Here is a 19,548-nt window from a genome sequence, read left to right on the forward strand (position 1 = left end):
CACCTATCTCCTCAGAAAATGTCAGAATTAAATATGTAGTTTCTGAGGAAGTAAGTGCAGGTTCTGCAAATGGATTTTGGGGTGTGGTTCTCCCGAGTGTCCTGGCTCTCTGTGAGGTATCTTTATATCTTACACAGGGAGAGAAAGCTGAGATTCTTTTCGTTTTAAGTGTCAGGAAATTAGACTCATTATTTCTTAAGCCTAATGTTCTCATTGGAGTTAAAATATAAAATGGCCCATCACATCCTAAAATATAAAGAAACTGAAGATTCACCAATATAATACCTGTGTGTCAAGCTAAAGACTAAAGTAGAAGCTGTTTTCTCAGGTTCCCTCCTTTGTCTATGGGCCTTGTTCTTACACTTTTGTAAATCACTGCTGCCAAATATATCATCCCCCTGTGTCCTGAAGAGCTCCTGGCTACTGATATATAGTACTGCTGTGACATTGTAACAATCATTCCTACTAATTCAATTCAACATATATTCATCTAGTCCCTGCTGTTTGCTAAGGATGTGCTGGGCCCTGAGGGAGGGAATATAAAGAAGAAAAAGACATACCCCAGTCTCAGGTTTTTTTCTTTATAGAAGGTCACTGCTTCCTTTGCTAGTTTATTTGCTGTGGTGTGTGCGGAAAGGGGGTGCTATTAGGAGAAGAGAGTGCCGAACATAAACAAGCAGCACAGAGTTCATGAGGCCAATTGAGTTTCTTTGTGAAACCTTCAGGGCCGGTATGTTCCCTGACTACCACTTCCCCAGAGAAGGCGACATGAAGGAATGGGAAGCCTCTGCGATGTAGCGTTAGGAAGGTCTGGGTTTGAATTATGACTCAAAGGGTATTGTGAGTCACGTAAGTAACATCACTTAGGGTTAGCATTTCCAGTGTCTGCCCATGCGAGGTGCTTGATAAACATTAGTGTCATTCCCTGCCTCCCCCTTCACTTTCTCTTACCAACTTCCCATTTCCAACCCCTGAATGCCATCTCATGAATGCTTACCATTGGGTTCCCAGTGCAATAAGCAAAAAGCAATTTGTTGATTCAATAAGTATTTCTTGAGCACCTACTACGTGCTAGCCACTGTTCGGGGAGCTAGCAACTCATGGGGCTTACATTCTAGGATTCGGACACAGACAATGAACAATTAAAGATGCAATTTCAGGCAGAAGAAATCTAAACAGGGCGAAGTACTAGAGTAGCATTTCATAGGGTGGTCAAAGAAGGCATGCCATTTGAGCAAAACTTGCACAAAGAGGGAAATCAAGCCATAGGGAGGTTGGGGGAGGAAAGGACCAGACGTGGAGTGTGAGGGAGACGGGTGAAAGCTGTCTCCCTGTCAGAGTGGTGTGTTTGGTGACATGGGGAAGACTGGAGATGGGTGGTTTGGGGGAGAAAAACCAAGACTTGTCTGTTTTAGACACGTTCATCTGGAAGTGCTAGTAGATAGCCAAGGGGAAATGTCAAGTAATCCATGGATATAAGTATCTGGAATTAATGGAAGGTCCGGGACTAGAAAGACCGGTCTGGGTATTTCGACCTGGGCCTGGATGAAGCGGGGTCACTGCAACAAGGAAGGGAAGAGAGGGCCTCAGCTGCTGGGGAAAGCACCTCGCAGACGGAGAAAGTGCAGCCAATGAGAGATGAAGAGACCCAGGTGAATGAGGCCTGCCTGGCAAGGGGACTAAATGTTCTAAAAGAAAGGCGAGGTCGTCCTGGCCAAGTGGCTCAGTCAGTTAGGACATCGTCCTGATACACCAAGGTTGAGGGTTTGATCCCCGGTCAGGGCACGTGCAAGAATCAACCAATGAATGCACGAATCAGTGAAACAACAAGTTGATGTTTCTCTCTCTTTCCAATCAATAAATAATTTAAAAATTATTTTAAAACTAAAAGAAAGAAATGGTAAACACTCAGATCAGTGACATGAGAGCTGATAATTTTCCACTGGATTTTGCAATGTGGAGGTTGTGGTGGGGGAGATTCCAGCATGTTAGCTCCTAGATAAGAATGATCCAGTTGCAAGGGGAAATTCTGGTGATGTAAGAGAGCGCAGCAACTCTGGGTAGGAGGAGAAGACTGGTATTCCACTCACAAATGGAAACTGGTCTTGACAAGGAATGGGGCAGTTCGTTCCTCTTTAACAGGAGGCAGAAGTCGAAATACAAATGCATGTAGCTGGTGGATCTGTTGGAGGGAGGGGGAAGTGGTTCTCTCCTGTTTATTTCCTCAGTGGAAGAAGAATCGGGGTCATTAGTTGAACATGAGGAGTGGGGTGATGAGGCTGGACTTGTGAAGAGATAAGGAAATGTGTGAACGCGAACCTTTGAAGAGAGGGGAAGGGAGTCAAATCGGGAAGTCCAGGAGGGTGACCCGGTGACGCAGAGGGGCTGCTTCCATCTCCACCCTGCGTCTAGACTGGGACAAGTGAGCAGGGATGTGTGGTCTTCTTCAGCCGCAGTTCGCTGCTCAGATGCAGATGTGCAGTAGACAGAAAGTTGGTTCTACCCAGAATGGGTTCTTCCAGACAAGTGGGATGAGGGCAGAGAACAGCAGGTGCAGTCCACATAGGTTATTGTAAACATCTCCGGAAGCAGGACCCCCTATGGAAAGCGAGTTAGTAACACCTTCAGATGCAAAAGAGAACACACAGCACAGTCTTTGATGAATTATAAGAGTCAAAAGAAAAAAGACTATAGGGGTTGTTTCCTTTATTATATTATTACCAAAGACATGAATTACATTTTTACACTAGATCTATCTTCTTTTATTCAAGTGACACAGTTGTTTCTTTCACATCCTCTCCTTAATCAGCTTTATCTTTGTTGCTTGTGTTTCTGAATGTCATAAATTCTGTGAACCATACACTTCAGGTAACATGTTCCCAGGGAAAGTGCTCTAGACGTTTCCCAGGATCTTTCAGAGAGGCCAGGGGACTTTGGTTGGGCTCTCAGCTGTGACAGATTTTAGTGTAATTTACAGCAGTGAAAACATGCGGCTGTCTGCAGCTCCTCATAGAATCCATTCCCTGGCGCACAATAAAAGTCTCCTCGACTTTTCAAAGGAGCATGTCCATGCAATCGCCTGCTGGCTGGGAAATCACTTTCCTCCCCTTGATCTCCCTCTTCAAATCAAATCTCAAAAACACATCTGCTCTTGGACTCTAGGTATTTCATTTGACCCCCAAGCGCTTTTCCTTCTCACATCTCCCAGCCAATAGCTCTCCCCGTCTTATAAATCTCCGAGCTTTATTACCACCTCCAGAACTGCCTTATAAAGTTCAGGAAACTTCCACTTTAGTAATAAAAAGCCACTATTTAACACTCTCAGAAACAGTGATTATAGATTCCTTACTTTCCCTTCATATTTTCCAGCTGAAAAATAACAATCATTCTCGGGCTGACAGTTTATTTCCTATTAAGATCATGCTCTGGCCACGTTATGAAATTTCCCTAGCAGCAACCGAGACCATTTACTGAGATTGACTCTTCGTGATGGAAAAAATTGTTAGGAGGTAGCAATAAATGCCAGACACCAGACACCCAGCCCTTTGGGGCACCTTCTTATTTCTCAGAATGTACCTACGAGAGTAAGTCAGGAAAATCGCCCCGTTGCCTGTTCACAATGAGCGAGGCGTTTTCTGTTATTTCACCAAATCCTTAGTTTTAAGGCCATTATTTTGTCCCCATTTTATAAGTGAAGACGCCGATGCTATTAGGTTAAGTAAACTGCCTGAGTAAACGGCACTTTTAGGTGGCAGAGTGAGAATTTAGGCCCGGGGCCGTCCGATCCTACCGATTTTGCTTCCCATTTCACCACCACACCGCCAGATCTCCGTGGGCCTGAGACTGAGGCCTTGGGACGCTGTCCTTCTGTTGTGTTTAACCATGCCTGTCGGTGCGGGGTTGGAAATATGAATCATGTTTTGTCTTTACAGGGAATAAATGGAAAAGATGGATTACCTGGTGCTCAGGTATGGAAAACACCATTTAAAATAAATGTTCTGATGCGCAGTCGCAGAATAGCTGCCAGCAGAGTCCCTCAGGGAGCAGGCTGAGGGACAGTCTTGGCAAGCAGTGACTTTTCGTGTTGACGTGTTTTCCAGGGTATCGTGGGTAAGCCTGGAGACAGAGGCCCCAAAGGAGAACGTGTATGTATATCCCTATTTTGATTGTTAAGCCCATTTGCTACAACTGTCCCATCCTTTGAGTTCACAACGATGTATGTAGACGCCCTGCAAATCTCCCAGCGTGAAAAGGGTGGCGCGTATGTGATCCTAGATGCCTGCTAGACGCAGCACAGGACGTTCCAAGGGCCCAGAAGCAGGCCCTGGGCAGGCACACCCCCCGGCTGGCTTTTCTGCACAGCTAGGCCTAGCTGGCTGCTCGGGTGGAAAGCTTTATCGCCCTCCTGTCTCAGACACTTATCCCTACCATGACCATCACCCGTGTTCTTTCTACGGGAGCAGGGCTTCTCAGCCTCAGCCTGTTGGCATTTGGGGCAGTAATTCTCTGTTGTGGGTGCCGTCCTGTGCACTGCAGGATGTTCAGCAGAACCCCTAGCCTCTGTCTACTAGATGAGGTAGCACCACCCTCTCTCCAATTGTGACAACCAAAAAGGTCTCCAGACATCACTAAATGCCTCCCGGGGGAAAAAGTTGCCCTAGTTGAGGTCCCCTGACCTAGTGGGATACTAAATTGAGTAAGGGGGGGGTGAGGGGGAGAGAAATGGAAAGGGCCACTGAACTTCTGTAGTTACTAGGTGTGCCATCTATGTGGTATGCTTTTATTTTAAGCGTTCTGGTTGTTAATATCATTATTCCAACCTCCCACTATGTTTCTTAATGAGCCTGAACATTTCCTGGGAGAACTGGAGTCATTCCCTGCAACAGGTTCCTCAAGCGTTGTTAGTGGGATTCTAGTCAGAGCTGCTAGTGTATGTGTGTGTGCACGCGTGCGTGTGTTTGTGAACCGGTGTATAGTTTACTAGCTTTTACTTAACATACACATATACTTAATGAATCAATACAAATGAATATATACGTTTTTCAAAAGTGGAGTCATAATTTTTTGGTAAATGTCTTTTTTTGCCTAATAATATGTAATGACTACCTTTCCATCTCAGTAAATATACCTGCAGCTACCAGTTGGTGGCTACATGTTGTTCCACTGTTGGGCTATATCTTATTTCACTTACCTAGTCCCCCTTTGGGGGGTATTTAGCTTTTTCCCAGTTTTCATATTATAAGCATCACTATAATGAATGAACATCTTTGTCCCTAAATTATAAAATAATTTTAATTGTTAAAGATTGTGTTTATTTTGCACATGATCAGGGTATTAATCAAAGTATGCTAGTATTTCTTTTCTATATTAATAATCTCAGCTCTTTCTCCAACTGTGATCCACATTGATATACTTGTGTGCAGATACATTTTTATAACTAGGACGCTAACGCTGAAGTTAGCTCCATCTATTTTTCTTCTTTCTACATGGCTTCCTTCTGCGCTTCTTTATTCCATGATCAAATAGATCTCTGTAATTGTTCATTTGTCTTCATTATTTTTTAATCAAGAGAAATAGAGTCTGGACTTTAGCAGAGAAGCCACAAGTAAAAGAATAATACAGTGAAATACAGAGCAGCCCCCATGCACCATTCCATCGTATTTGGTGTGATCATCACCTCATAGAGAAGTGGAGCTGAGTATTTGAAATATCTATAAATGAAACACCTGCCATGATCTATCTGTTTACCTCTCTCATTCTCTCTCTCTCTAACACACACACACACACGAAACATATGTACAGAAACCAACCCACAGAATCTAATAGACCAAATGTACAAGAGCAAGCAGGAAAAAAGAAAAGTACATGATTCAGGAGGTATTTTGAGTGTCCTGAAGTTTTTCTGAGTGAAAAATCTCAGTGATGAAATCCACTTAGTGATCTTCCTTTGTTATTGCAAAGGAGACCCAGGCCTGAAGTGACAGCTGCTATTGACATTCAAAATTGTCATTATTTTAGACTGGAGACTGAGTACAACTGACATTGTCACTACCTTTTTACTGAGTGCTTTCAACATGCCAGGCGTTGTTTGAAGCACTTCGCTTGAGTTAACTCATTTGTTTCTCAGCATCACCCTGCTTGGTGGATGCTATTGTTATCCTCACTTTCCGGGAGAGGAAGCTTGGGCACAGTGAATGTAGTTCACTTACCCAAGGTCTCACAGCAAGTAAGTGCCAGTATCAATCCAGACCCTTTGCTCTTAACCACAGCTGTTGCAGTTGTAGAAGAGATCATTCTTTACTCTTTTTTCCTTAACAGGGTGACCAGGGAATTCCAGGAGACAGAGGTCCACAAGGTGAACAGGGAAAACCAGGATTTCCAGGCACGAAGGGAGCCGTAGGTCCTATGGGGCCACCAGGAAACAAGGGCTCTGTGGGATCTCCTGGGCACCAAGGCCCTCCGGGCAATCCAGGCGTCCCCGGCACTCCAGTAAGTGGTACTGAGAGCTCGAGAGCTCCTGGCTGGTACTGACCACATATCCCTTTTCCCGTGAAAGCAATAATAATTCTTTCAAAATAAATGAAATGAACCTAAAGTTGTCTCTGTGAGGGTACAATAGCTGTCATTTCTTTCAAGTTATGTCCCAGACCCTCTACTAAGCACTTACTATGTATGACCTCGCTGGATCCTCACACTGAACCCAGGAGGATGGATATCCTTTCCAGCTCTCTCTCACAAATGCAGAAACTGAGAGTTGACTTGTCCAAGGTCACAGTTATTTATTGGGTCAGACTCAGGCTTGACTGATTCCAAAGCCATACTCTTAAATACTATCTACAATGTCTCCTTCCACTACACAGAAAATACATACCGATGTCTATTTCCTATTAAAACATCATTTGGTTGAATATCAGAACAACAGATCTGCTCTGAGTAGTGCTCTGAAGTGGAGACCAGTTGGGCCAAGAGTGTTTGGATAAAGAAGCCCATGTTTTTATTCATATCCTCAGGAGGCATGGTGGACGGCCATTCCATATTAATCTGAAAATATCCATGTCAAGAAGAAAAGGGAGTTTTGGAGTGAGGTCAGGGAGTTAAGGACATGCTGCCCTCAGATAATCAGTCATTACCAGATAGAGGGCCAAACTGAGCATTCCCACAGTTTTCATACTTCTTGATTTTTACTCACTCCCCCTAAGCTCTACTTAAATAAAGCCTGTAGAGTGGCCTCTCAGCGCTATGTTAATAGTTGGTATTAGATGCATTAACTCAAGTTTATTTGTGTCATCCACAGTGAAAATAAAATGTTGAAATAGGGCATTCTTGCAACCATTGTGTCCTAACAGAAAGCATCACTTTCTGGGCCCATCACATCATCTTTAATTCCACACCCCTGGATAATAACCACCAAATACAAATAAGAGTAATAAAATACTTTGAAATCCTAACCATCATGAAAAAATGATAGCTCCCTTTTAAAATATCAAGGTCTACAGTAAAACATTACTGTTGTAAATGTTAGATTCCTTGTCCAAGTCATGTAAAGTTAAAAATTCAGCTGACATCATCTACCTACTTGCATTTTCTCTTTTAAAAATTGTGCTTAATACAAATATGGCTGCAAAATATAAATTACGGAATGAACTTTACCGTGAAATGGGTAAAACCTAGTAAGCTTTATCCCGTGCATAAAACATCTTAAAGAATAATCCAGATGCCTGGAGTTCTCTTCCAGGTTGGCTTCCTTTAAAGATACATAGTATCAGTTAGATAATGACTTTACCAGTCATTCAGGGATTCGTTAGGGGTTAAGTTGTGCCTGGGATATTAACATCATGATAACACTGTTCAAGTTCTGTAACTTCAGAAAATGAAGTAATATGAAATGTCTTTCCTGATTATGTGAAGCCACGTCTGTCCATTTAATAGGAAATATGTTCACATCACTCGTTATGATTTCAGCCCACAGCTTTTAAAGTAATTATGCGCTTCTACTTCTTTCTAGCATTTGATCAAAACAAAAGATATTTATTGCTTAATATAGTCAGTGGCCAAAAGCATTTTGCTTGATAAATGTATCTCTACAGAAGCTTCAAGTATGCATAGCAACCCAATATTTCTATTCTCTATTCATTTCTGCTGTGCTCTGTTTTAACAGACCTTTTTTTTCGTCTTCTTCTTTAGGCTGATGCAGTTTCATTTGAAGAAATAAAGAAGTATATTAATCAAGAGGTTCTGAGGATTTTTGAAGGTTAGATTTGCTTAATAAACATTTCTGAATCTTTTACCAATTCTCATCCACTGTGGAAAATCCCTGCAGCAGCACTCTCAAAAGATGGCCATTAAACAAGTTTAAGAGGCAACCCATTTTATGATGGGGCGCTCTGATAGAAAAATTTTTCTTATGCTAAGTTTAAGTTGCCTCCCGGTTAACTTCCTGTCATCATTCTTGGTCCGCTGAACAACACAGGTTAAGTATCTTCCTCTGTTCACATGTGACTGCTCCTCATTTATTTTTCTTTCTTTTTTTTAATTTATTGATTTAAGAGAAAGAGAAAGAGATCAATTTGTTTTTCTACTCATTTATGCATTCCTTAGTTGCTTCTTGTATGTACCCTGACTGGAGATTGAACTTGAAACCTTGGTTTATGGGGATGACACTGTAACCAAAGTGAACAACCAGGCCAGAGCACAGGTATTTTTCAATATCCATGGTTCTCCTTAGTTTTCCCTTCTATAGAGTAAGTATGTCAAAATCCTCCAGGATCATTACCCTTGAGAAATACTTAATTTTTAAGTGACCCTCATTCACCCAGGAGTATTTTGACCAAGGCAGAGTACAGTGCCTTTTTTAAAAAAAATATGTCTTTATTGATTTCAGAGAAAGGGAGAGGAAGAGAGAGAGAAACATCAATGATGAGAGAGTCATTGATTGGCTGCCTCCTGCACGCCCCTGACTGGGGATCAGACCCACAACCCGGGCTTGTGCCCCAACCGGGAATCAAACCTTGATCTCCTGAGTCATAGGTCGATGCTCGACCACTGAGCCACTCCAGCTGGGCCAGTGTCTTTTGATATAGACCAAGGTCAGCAAACTATGGCCCACCAGCCAAATCCACCTGCCGCCTGTTTCAGTACAGCCCAAAGGAGAGTGGGTTTTACTTTGGGGGAGTGGGATGTAGGGGTGTACATTTTTAAATGTGTTTTTTTTTTTAAATCAAAAGAATATTTCATTACATGTGAAAATGACCTGAAATTCAAATTTGTGTCCATAAATAAAGTTTTACTGCAACACAGTCACACTCATTCCTTTCTGTATTTTCTCTGCCTGCTTTTGTGCTAGGGCAGCAGAAATGAGAGTCGTGACAGGGACGGTATAGCCTGCAAAGCCTTAGAATTTACTTTTGCAGAGAAAGTTTTCTGACCCCTGATACAAATAGTTCAATAATACAGCCTAAGGTAACATTTCTTTTTCTTTTTTTTTTTAAGTATCCATATCACACTGTTGATTCATTTTGAGTTTTCAATTAACTAACAACTTTGGGTCTTTCTTGTACAAACTTTTTTAAATTAGGTGTTTCTCATTATGCACTGTTTCCATATTTAAAATCTAGGTGTGTGATTTTATGTTACTTCTTATTAAATTTCAAGTGATTCCTGTTCATACATTGTTCCAACCTGAAGATACCTTTTGGAATGTTGTCTCATAGTGCACGTTGGCTTACCCTCGAGACTTTGTGTCATCTCTAAATTTTATAAGCATGTCATCATTTGAATTATTGATCGAAATTTTAAATAAAAAAGAATCAAGGATTAGGCCTTCCTAAATGCCATTGCATTCCTCCTGCCCACGTGTACCTCATCTGTTAGTCTCTTGTCTTTGTGAGGTCTGAATGCGTGTCGTTGTCCTGAAATCCCCTGTGCATTCTTTATCTACCCACAGGATATCACATGATTTTGTCAGGGGATTTGCTAAAATCAAGATCACTCCCCTCCACTGTGAACTTAATAAAGTGGGAGTTATCTGTCTTTAGAAAGTAAATCCACATTGGCTCTCGCTGTTCCTACTTCTTTCACAAAGTATCTTTCCTTTGCTAACCTAAAAATACATGGTTGAATTTGCAAGGAATAAAATTACACAATGCCCCAAGTTCATCCTCAATCTTTCTACACAAACATGGAGTTAGCTGCTCTCCACAAAACTCTGATTATTTTAAGCAGTAATTCGTACGAGAGACCAAAATCTCAGTGCTTGAGTGTACATTATCCTATTTCACATGCGCTCTAGAGATAGAGCAGAGTAACACAGGGACTGTAGCCACTTCCGTGACAAAATAGAAGAAAAATATGTTTTCTTAAAAGGTCATGAATTCATGCTGTCAACTCACTTTACCTTGAGCTGTACTAAGTATCTGTACAGTGTTTTGATATGATAGTTTATTGATACAACCATCCATTCTCTTTTTTTTTAAACTACCAGGCTTCTCTTTCTAATTTTTATGTTGCCCCTACATTTTAAAATTTCCTTTTATTTTTCTTTATTGACCTTTTAATCAAGCATCATGGGTTAGGCTCCAAACTTTGCAATTCAGACATTCTGCTTCAACAAGCATTTCTCAAGCATCACTGCCTAACAAAGAGGAAGAAGGGCTCTCCCGAGGACACTGAAGAACAGAGCATGGGCAGAGCGCAGTGCAAAATGAAATCTCCTGGTGCCCTGTTCAAAATTCATTAAAAATTATAAGACAGCAACAGCAGAACGTTGTAGCAAGCGCAGGGCTCTTCTGAGCATGGGGCCCCACGAGGCTCACAGGTGCATGTCCATGAAGCCAGCCCCAGGCACAGGGCATCTAGGATCTTAGCGCGACATCTTCAGGAGAAGAGGGAAATGCCAGCAAATACATGCTTTTGGATTGCAATCTAAAATTCTCCTTAAATTCTTAATTTCCATGGGTTCTCGTGTCAACTGTCTTTTTTTTTCTTATGAGGGCTGGTGAGCCCACAGATATTTTATTGAAATAGCAGTGGTGGTTGACAATACCCTCCATCTTCAGTGAAAAAAAAGTCTCAACGTTGCAGGAAGATCGATATGGTGAATATAGCGGATTCCCTTTACGATGTGATGGGTCTTAAGGTTTTATTGGTTGGCATGGAGGTATGGACTCAAACAAACCGCATTGAAGTAGATGGTGTAAAGAAGTCTCAGAAAAAAAATTATTTTGTTGTTCACACTATTACAGATGTCCCCCATTCCCCTCTCTTTTGCCCATCTGCATTTTATTTTTTATGTCAGGCGGCTTTAATATTGAACTTCAATTTTATAAAAGTCTTTAGATAAAAATATATATTAAATACATATTATTAAATACATATATAAAATATATATTAAATACATATATTAAATACATAAATAAAAATATATATATTAAATACAGCAGTTCATTAGTCTCACCTTTTTAAAAGCTAGTTGAGAAGGTCAGAAAATATCCCCAAGCGCTATCAGAAAACTATTTTGTGTTGAGATCTGAGAGGTGTTCAAGTCCCACGGACAGTGGATGAAGGCATCCCCCTGCCCCCAGCCTGCCCTGTGCACTGAGCAGAGGAGACGGGGCTGCTCCTGCCCGGGCGATCGTCAGCGCTGCCCACCCCCAGGCCATTCTGTGGCTACTCCACGAAAGGCTGCCAGCCTCCTGGGGCGGAGGTCAGGGCAAGCTGGCTGCGCTTGGCTTGCTGGGGCAGCCTCACCCGGCTTGCACTTCCTTGGCGGCCCCTCTAGGCCTTCCAGCTCCCCCTCTGCACTCCTGCCCCCCCTTCCTCTCAGGGTCCTCTCTGCCTACTGGAACCTGTGGGGTGCAGTCTCCCACGGGGTCCCCTGGCTTCACCCCATCCCTCCTACCACCTCTCTCAGCCTCTCCAGCCTGGCTGGGTCTGGGCTCCCTCAAAAGCCCGCTGATGTCTTGGCCTCAAGACAATATTCTAAAGTGGCCCGCAAGGAAATTTTTCCCTGAGACATCTGACTCTTAGACTCCACATGTGCTACCCCGCTCCTTTTCTCTCTGTTGGCCCCAGTCCCACAACACTTCTCCCAAGCAAAATTGTACCTGAAACCCAGAATTTAGTTATTTAGCACTTGAGTTCATTTGTCTAAAGATTACATATTCCAATCCAGTCCATTTACTTTTCACTTAGAAGTCTCTATTCCCATGGCTTCTGAACACTGTTTACAAAAAAGAAAAACTCCATTTTCACAAATCACAGACCTCCAAGGTCACGGTTCTCCTTTTCAGAAAGCTTTCTCTAGAAAAGCAAAAATTAATTTTCACACGTTACAACAGTTACAGTTACATGCTACAGTTAAGCACCATCCTTCTACCTCTTTCTTTTTAACAGTTTCACTAGAGAGCCGGGTGAGTGGCTGCTAATGCTTATCTCTGGTCCATTCACCGCTGCACATTGACAGCATGAGGAACAGTTCTCTCTGCTCAGCAAGCCATGGACTATCAGGGGGCTCCGGGGAGTTCTCAGGAGATCCTGCTCCCCCACTTTATCATCCCAGGTGTGAAGTCCTAGGCCAGGACCTAAAATCTGGGCTCTCCTCATGGAATTTTCCAACTCCCTTTGAGAATTCCCTGGCAGCCCCATAGATCTCGCACTGAGAACTATTCTCCAGGCCACCAAGCCCTCCTTCCACACCCTGATGCCACATCCCAAACCTGTGGTGGAGGAAGGTGTTTTTCCTTCAACCCCAAGTCTGGGTTTCTGGTGGATCATAATATATAAACGTACACCCAACTGAAAGGTAAATTCCCGATGTGATCGGTTAACAGGTCAGATCCTTTTCTAAGCAAGGTGACCACACAAAGGGGACTGATGCTGTGTGTCTCAGCATAGTTTCTTTTCATATTATGAGGACTTTGCAACTGCCAGTGGTGCTGCCCACATAAAATTAGAATCTTTCCAGATCTGAGAAGCATAATTCTTGCTATGATACCACCCTATTATACTTGGAGATTTACATCATCATGCAAGAAGAGTTTACCACCCTATGCAGGAATGGGGACACACATCTGGCTCTTTTGATGCTTGAGACAAACTTGGAACCAACAAGACCACACCTGCAACTGTGGGAGAAAAGGAAGGTTAAGGCTAAGTGCCCCTCAAAATATTTCTGCCTCCAGATTTCCAGTGCCCAATAAAACACTTTTACCTATATTTTCTCCATTTTTAATACGTATGTTTTATATACATATGTGACTCTGTATTCTCCTGTTCTCTCGTTTCAAGGTTATAACACATTCTCTTGCATCTCTACAAATAAGATATTAATCTGTGTATGTATTTGTATATAAATAGTTTTGTATATACAGACATCATCTGCTAGTTACACATGATTAGAGATACACAAATCATAGAGCTCCAAGGCTATGGTTCTCCTCTTCAGAAAGCTTTCTCTGTAAAAGCAAAGATTAATTTTCACATGTCAAAACAGTTACGGTTAAAAATATTTTCCATAGCATAATCTCTATTTCATCCAATTTGCTGTCTTTCTGTTTCTTTGTTTGGGTCTGTGGTTCAGCTTACGGGATTTCCTCAGGATTCCCGTGCTTGTCTCCTACATAAGAGTGGGTTCTAACAAATTGGAAGCTGCGAATGATTGGGGAGGCTTGCCAGTCGTGAGCTTCACTTTGGGGCAGTCTAGCCGGGCTTTTTCATTGAAGGATCTTTAGATTTCAGTGTCTTTGAGTCTTTCCTCCTATTCTGGTCAGATTCCTTAAAGGAAACACTTCCATTTCCTCCTGACTGCCAGCATTTGGGGAGCAAAGTCGGAGAGCAGGGCTGGGGCTTCGGCGCTGAGCATGCAAATGCTCGTTTATTCTCCTTGTTCTCAGGAGGAAAGCCCACGTCTCAATGGAGTCTGTGGTTCCCAGTGCAGAGGCAGTCTCTTTAGCCTTTTCAGATAATAAACCTTCAGTCTCTGCTTGGCTTGGGGAGGGGCAACTACCCAGCTGTATAGAACAGAGACAGGAATTGCTAAGGCTATTTCTCAAACAGGCTTTCAACCAATTCTCCTCATTTTAGTTCCACCCATTTCCCCCATTTCCAGATGTAACTTGCACTGCTAATTCCTAAGTTCTTGTACAGGTTTCGTGGTTTGACAACTATCTGGTTCTCAGCTTCCAAATTTTTGTTATGTTGTTTCCTTTCATAGCCTCTCTATTCCTGTGGTTTTATGCCTTTAAAAACACCTTACTTGTCTTTCAGAAATTCAGGAGAGAGTAGCATGTATTCAATCCACCATCTTTACCCACAATGGCATTTCAAAGCAACATGTTTACAAAGGTGCCAAAGGACTGGGCCAGAGTTAAATGTGGCAGTAACAACCATTGGGCCATGATGAACCACAAAACAAATATGAATTCATCAAACAATGCTATTGAATTAACAGTTAAAATGAAATCAGAAAGTAATTATTAAGATATGTAAGGAGCCCAGCGGGTGTGGCTCAGTGGGTGAGCAGCGACCCATGAACCAGGAGGTCACGGTTTGATTCCCGGTCAGGGCACATGCTCAGGTTGCAGGCTCGATCCCCAGTAGGGAGCGTGCAGGAGGCAGCCGATCCATGTTTCTCTCTCATCACTGATGTTTCTATCTCCCTCTTCCTCTCCCTTCCTCTCTCTCTAAAAATCAATTTTAGAAAAACATTTTTAAAAAAAGATATGAAAGGAAATTACTCTTCTGATATGTTTGTCCCTTAGGAGAGAATTGTATCTAGTTTGGGTTTCCACATTTAAGAAATGTATGGAAAAACCCTGGAATAGGGGGAACCAAAAAGTGATTTACAAAACAGGTGACCAAGCCTATGAGTAAAAGTTGTTTAACCTGAAGGCTAAGAGGTAACAATATTTTTAAGCATATGACTGATTTCCCAAGAGAAATACTCATTAACTACTCCCTGTTTCCATTACGGGGTAGCAAAAGAAAATAAGTTGAAGCTATACCAAGAAAATGGGCAATTAAACATTTGAATGGGCATTAGGAGAAAAAGATGAATTTCTCTCTTTGAAAATATTTACAAATTCTATCTGTGAAATTGAAGGTAAATGTGGGCTAGATGACATCTGAACGTCCCTTCCTTCTTTGTATAGGTAATTTCTCATTAATATTAATGTCTGCATTATATTACTGAGCTCATTCTCCAGGGAAAGCAAGCCACTGGTCTCATTTGTTAGAGTGACTGCCGTGGGTTTGCCCTGGCAGACGGAATATGTGAGTTTGGTTTATGCAAGCTCCTATCTGAACTCTTCAATTTCCTGCCTCATTAGAAAGCATAGCCAAAAACAGTTTAATTGATGAAGGATCCCTGAAAACAGAGGAAAAGCGATAAGAAATACAGGTCTTTGCAATTTATTTAGAGGTTCAGAAACATATTATTTTAAATTATAGAGCATTAGAGTAGGGTTCAGAAGAAGTAATTACCCTTATGCTAAATAACTATTTCTGAGCATATCTTAAAGGTAGATAATTTACAGCTAGAAGCAACTATTTTTTAAAAATCTGCTTTACTAAAAATATTAAAAACCGCTCCAAGAAAATTACTTGTAAACTTAATTCATATATGAAAGAGGAAAAATTAGTACTGTGAATACTTGCATTTAGACATTGAAGGCATTCAAAGAGATGTGTCTTAAGTTAAAAAAATTGTACTGAATATGTATTTTTTAAATTCAAAACAACAAATAGTGTGCAAAGTTTCAAGCTATAAGCATTGAATTTCATATGTGTTTATAAAACACCCAGTTTACAATGTAATATAATAAAGTTATAACTACATTCAATATAATGATTTGCAAAGTTATGACTATATATTAATTATGAATGTGTTTTATCTGTTAACGGAAACAAGTGTATTAACATCAACCAAACCTGCCCCAGGCATGGATAGTCAGGTAATAAAAAGCTTTGCTGAAAGGCCAGTCATTTCCTCAGATCCTCATTGGTCTCCCATCACTGTCACTCAACCAGCAGTCAGAGGTTCTGGTCCTAGGGGCCTTGTAATGTCTTCATTCTGCTTACTTTGTGATTTGAGAATGTGAGTGTAGGGTGACGACTCTCTTGATAATTTCAGCTAATACTCCGCATTTGTTGGGGCTTTTCCCTCAATAATTCTACCTGAAAAAAATTTTTATTTGACTTTCTTAAACAAACATGTGCATGGACCTATGTTTTTTTAAAAACAAGTTCTTTTTATTTAAAGTCCATTGAACAGTAGGTTTTTCTTGGGAGTAATTTGCTCTTTATCAAAAATTTGTAAAAACTTCATATTTGTTTAAGCAAAAATGTGCCTTTACATTTTAACTAAATGAACTAAAATGAATGAAAAGACTGGAGAAAATCGAAGTAACTCTTTTCAAGGTCTGTAGGATTTGGCCTTTGTTTTCTCTAACTGGTAGCTATAGTTTCTAGAATGTTTCTGTCATTTGGCCCTCACTTGCAAATGAACACTAATTTAATCAATAAGCATTTTCTGGAAGATTTGTCTACATCAAACCTATGCTGAATTTTTCACATTAAATGTTCATTTCTTACTACACACTAGATGTATCCTTGAAAAATTGTGTGTAAGTTAGTTTTGCAGAAATCATTTGAATTTGCCTTTGAAGAAAATATGTGAAAAGAAAAAAAAAGAATGTGGTTAATTTGTATTTGTTCTGGCAAGCATATTGCCTGCCTCTAGTCCTGTTTTAAATCTAGTTATATATATACTAGATTTGCTAAATGAGATATACAAAATATAAACAAACCAAGCAAGTTTGAATAAACAATCCAATGACAGATTGTATTTATAATTGATTTTTGGTGAATTTGCATTAATGATTTTACCAAATTAATTCCATATAGTAGTAAAATATTGAATATGCTTTTGAGGTAAAATTTAACTGAACAGTGGTCTGTATGGGATTAATAACCAAGAATTCTATAATAATAAGTGTAATCTTGGAGTGATTATTTAAAAAATAATTCTAGGAAGGAATGTCTTACAATCATATTGTACAACAGATTACAGATCTTAAAATAAAGCTTATCATCAGATGATCTTTCTAGGCTCCGGGGTTTGTAAAGTATGGGTAATAGTTCTGACTGAAAAGGTCACCTCTTTCATGTGCTCCCTGTGACTCCTGAGTAAGAGCACTGGGTGCAGAAAGTATAAAATGCCCAATACGAGCCCTGCTTACAGACAGCGTTTAATGTAGTTAATAATATGTTTTTTTATTTATTTTAGAGTGACTGTTCTTTATTTATATTTTCATATGCACATTTTCTTTGAACCTCCTCATTTTCCAAATCCTTTCAATTTCATGAGTTATTAGCACACCAATGTTCTATAGTGTACACTCACTTTCATCCCAAAGCATTGGTGACTTACTGATAAGTCTCTAAGTATTAACAGTGACATGCCCCCAGCTCCACCTACAAAGATCCTCTCAGTGACAGCTCACCTGGGGAGGCGCCTTCACACAGTCCCCTCTTCCTCCGGATTCTTTCTTTAGGACCCAGATGAGCAGGGTGAGGCTCCAGGCAGTTTGGTAGATGAACAAAATGGCAAATGACAATGATATGTTCCTTGAGAAGGCAGCGATGCTTATTTAGGAAGTGTTTGCTTCCTAAAGGTCATATCATTCAACACTTAAAAAGATGTGGGTTTTTTTTTGGCATTTGCAAATGTTCTGGATAATTTGTCCACTTCCCATAACGTGTGTGTTTTGAGTTTCGGTGTTTTCTTCAGGCTCACAGAAATGTCTGGAAACTTGTTGTTTTCACTCTGTCTACAATCAGAATTCTGTGAAACGTGCTGATCTGCACGCTAATGGTGAATTTTTTCCTTTGGACACATCAGACATCCTTCCCACTTACTAAAACCTTGGCTAAATAATAGGACTGACTAGTTAGGAATCGAACCAGAAAAAATTAATGATATTGAGGGTGTATGAGACATTTTCTTTAAAAAGCAAAAATTAGATGTTGGCAAAGTACAATATTTGCCCAGTGTAGAAATTAAAACAGTCAAATCATAGTCAATATGCAGCCAGTGACCATCTTTTCAATAACTATACCTCATGATTAATAATGCAGTTTTGTTCAGAAATATAAAGTACCCAATACTGTATGCATTACCTATTGCTGCATAAAAAATTAACTCAAACCCTGCTGGCTCAGTTGGTTGGAGTGTCACCCAGTGCACTGGGAGACCTCGGGTTTGACCCCTGGTCAGGGCACATGCCCAGGTTTTGGGTTCAAACCCGAGTTGGGGCTCATACAAAAGGCAGCCAATCCATGTTCTCTCCCCCCCCCCCTTCTTTCCTCTCTCCTCTAAAATTAATAAAACATATCATTGGGTAAAAATTTTTAAAAAGAAAATAACACAAAACTTTAGTGGCTTAAAATAAATGTATTATCTCGTGGGTCAAGGACTTGAAGGGTTGCTTAGTTGTGTGGTTCTGGCTCAGGGTCTATAACAAAGTCAGTCAGGACGTCAGCCAGAGCTGAAGTCATCTAAAAGCTTGACAGGGGCTGGAAGATCCACTTTCAAGTTTACTTATGTGGCTGTTTGCAAGTGGCTTCAGTTTGTCCCCATGTGGGTCTCTCCATGGGATATCTTGAGTGTCCTCACTGCATGGCAGATGGCTTCCCCCAAGATGAGAAATCTAGAGAGCAGCCAGGAAGTCACAGTGCCTTGTATGACTTAGTTTCCCTAGCTACACCCTGTCAATTCTGCTTTTTCCTATTTATTAGAAATGAAAAGTAAGTTCCAGGCCACACTTGAGAGTGGGGGAACTAGGCTCCACCTGATTCCATTTGGAAGAGCATGTCCAAGAATTTGTGAACATATTTTCAATCACCACACATACATTAACAAGATTGTTAGAAAGTGGCTTAAATTTATTCAAAACCATTTTTTAATATGAACCTAAATTCTCTCCACAAGCATTACCAGAGGTTGCTTAGATTCTGACTTATTGTTCTGTCCACTAGATCGGCTCCCTCTCTGAAGCACTGACAAATATCAAATCTTGTGATCAGCACAGCTGGACTGCATCTATATTCAAACAACTTTGTGCAATCCATTTTAACTGACAAAAAAAGAACACACAAAAACCCCCACAAAAACCTCTCAGTAATCAGACTGGTTGCTAAATTAGATGTGCTTAAATTGAAAGCTAAATAGCTAAATGGGGGGAGAGGATGGTGGTGTTGAATTTCATGTAAAAGAATATTTGAAAATTTTGACCTAGTATTTTCATAACATGATATTTTATTTTCCCTTTCATCAATACAGAGAGGATGGCTGTGTTCCTATCCCAAATCAAGCTACCAGCAGCAATGTTGGCTGCGCAAGCTCATGGGAGGCCTGGCCCACCAGGGAAGGATGGGTTACCTGGGCCACCAGGAGACCCTGGGCCCCAAGGTAAGTCTTCAAGTATAATATCTGTTTACCAGTTCTTTAACGGTCAGTATTTATAACATGCTAATCACTGTTAAGGCGATGTA

At 40.9% G+C, this 19,548-nt stretch overlaps 1 protein-coding gene across 1 annotated transcript in view; it reads left to right on the forward strand.

Moving 5' to 3' along the window:
- Positions 1-19,548, forward strand: part of LOC107523877 (collagen alpha-1(XIX) chain) — a 67,814-nt gene that overhangs the window by 34,180 nt on the left and 14,086 nt on the right. The window contains exons 25-29 of the mRNA XM_016195552.2: positions 3,933-3,968; positions 4,101-4,145; positions 6,319-6,489; positions 8,185-8,251; positions 19,337-19,465. Of these exons, the coding sequence (XP_016051038.2) occupies positions 3,933-3,968; positions 4,101-4,145; positions 6,319-6,489; positions 8,185-8,251; positions 19,337-19,465 (448 nt within the window). The remainder of the gene's footprint in view (positions 1-3,932; positions 3,969-4,100; positions 4,146-6,318; positions 6,490-8,184; positions 8,252-19,336; positions 19,466-19,548) is intronic.

Source organism: Miniopterus natalensis, chromosome 5 (assembly GCF_054644295.1).
Source record: "Miniopterus natalensis isolate mMinNat1 chromosome 5, mMinNat1.hap1, whole genome shotgun sequence".
NCBI lineage: Eukaryota > Metazoa > Chordata > Mammalia > Chiroptera > Miniopteridae > Miniopterus > Miniopterus natalensis.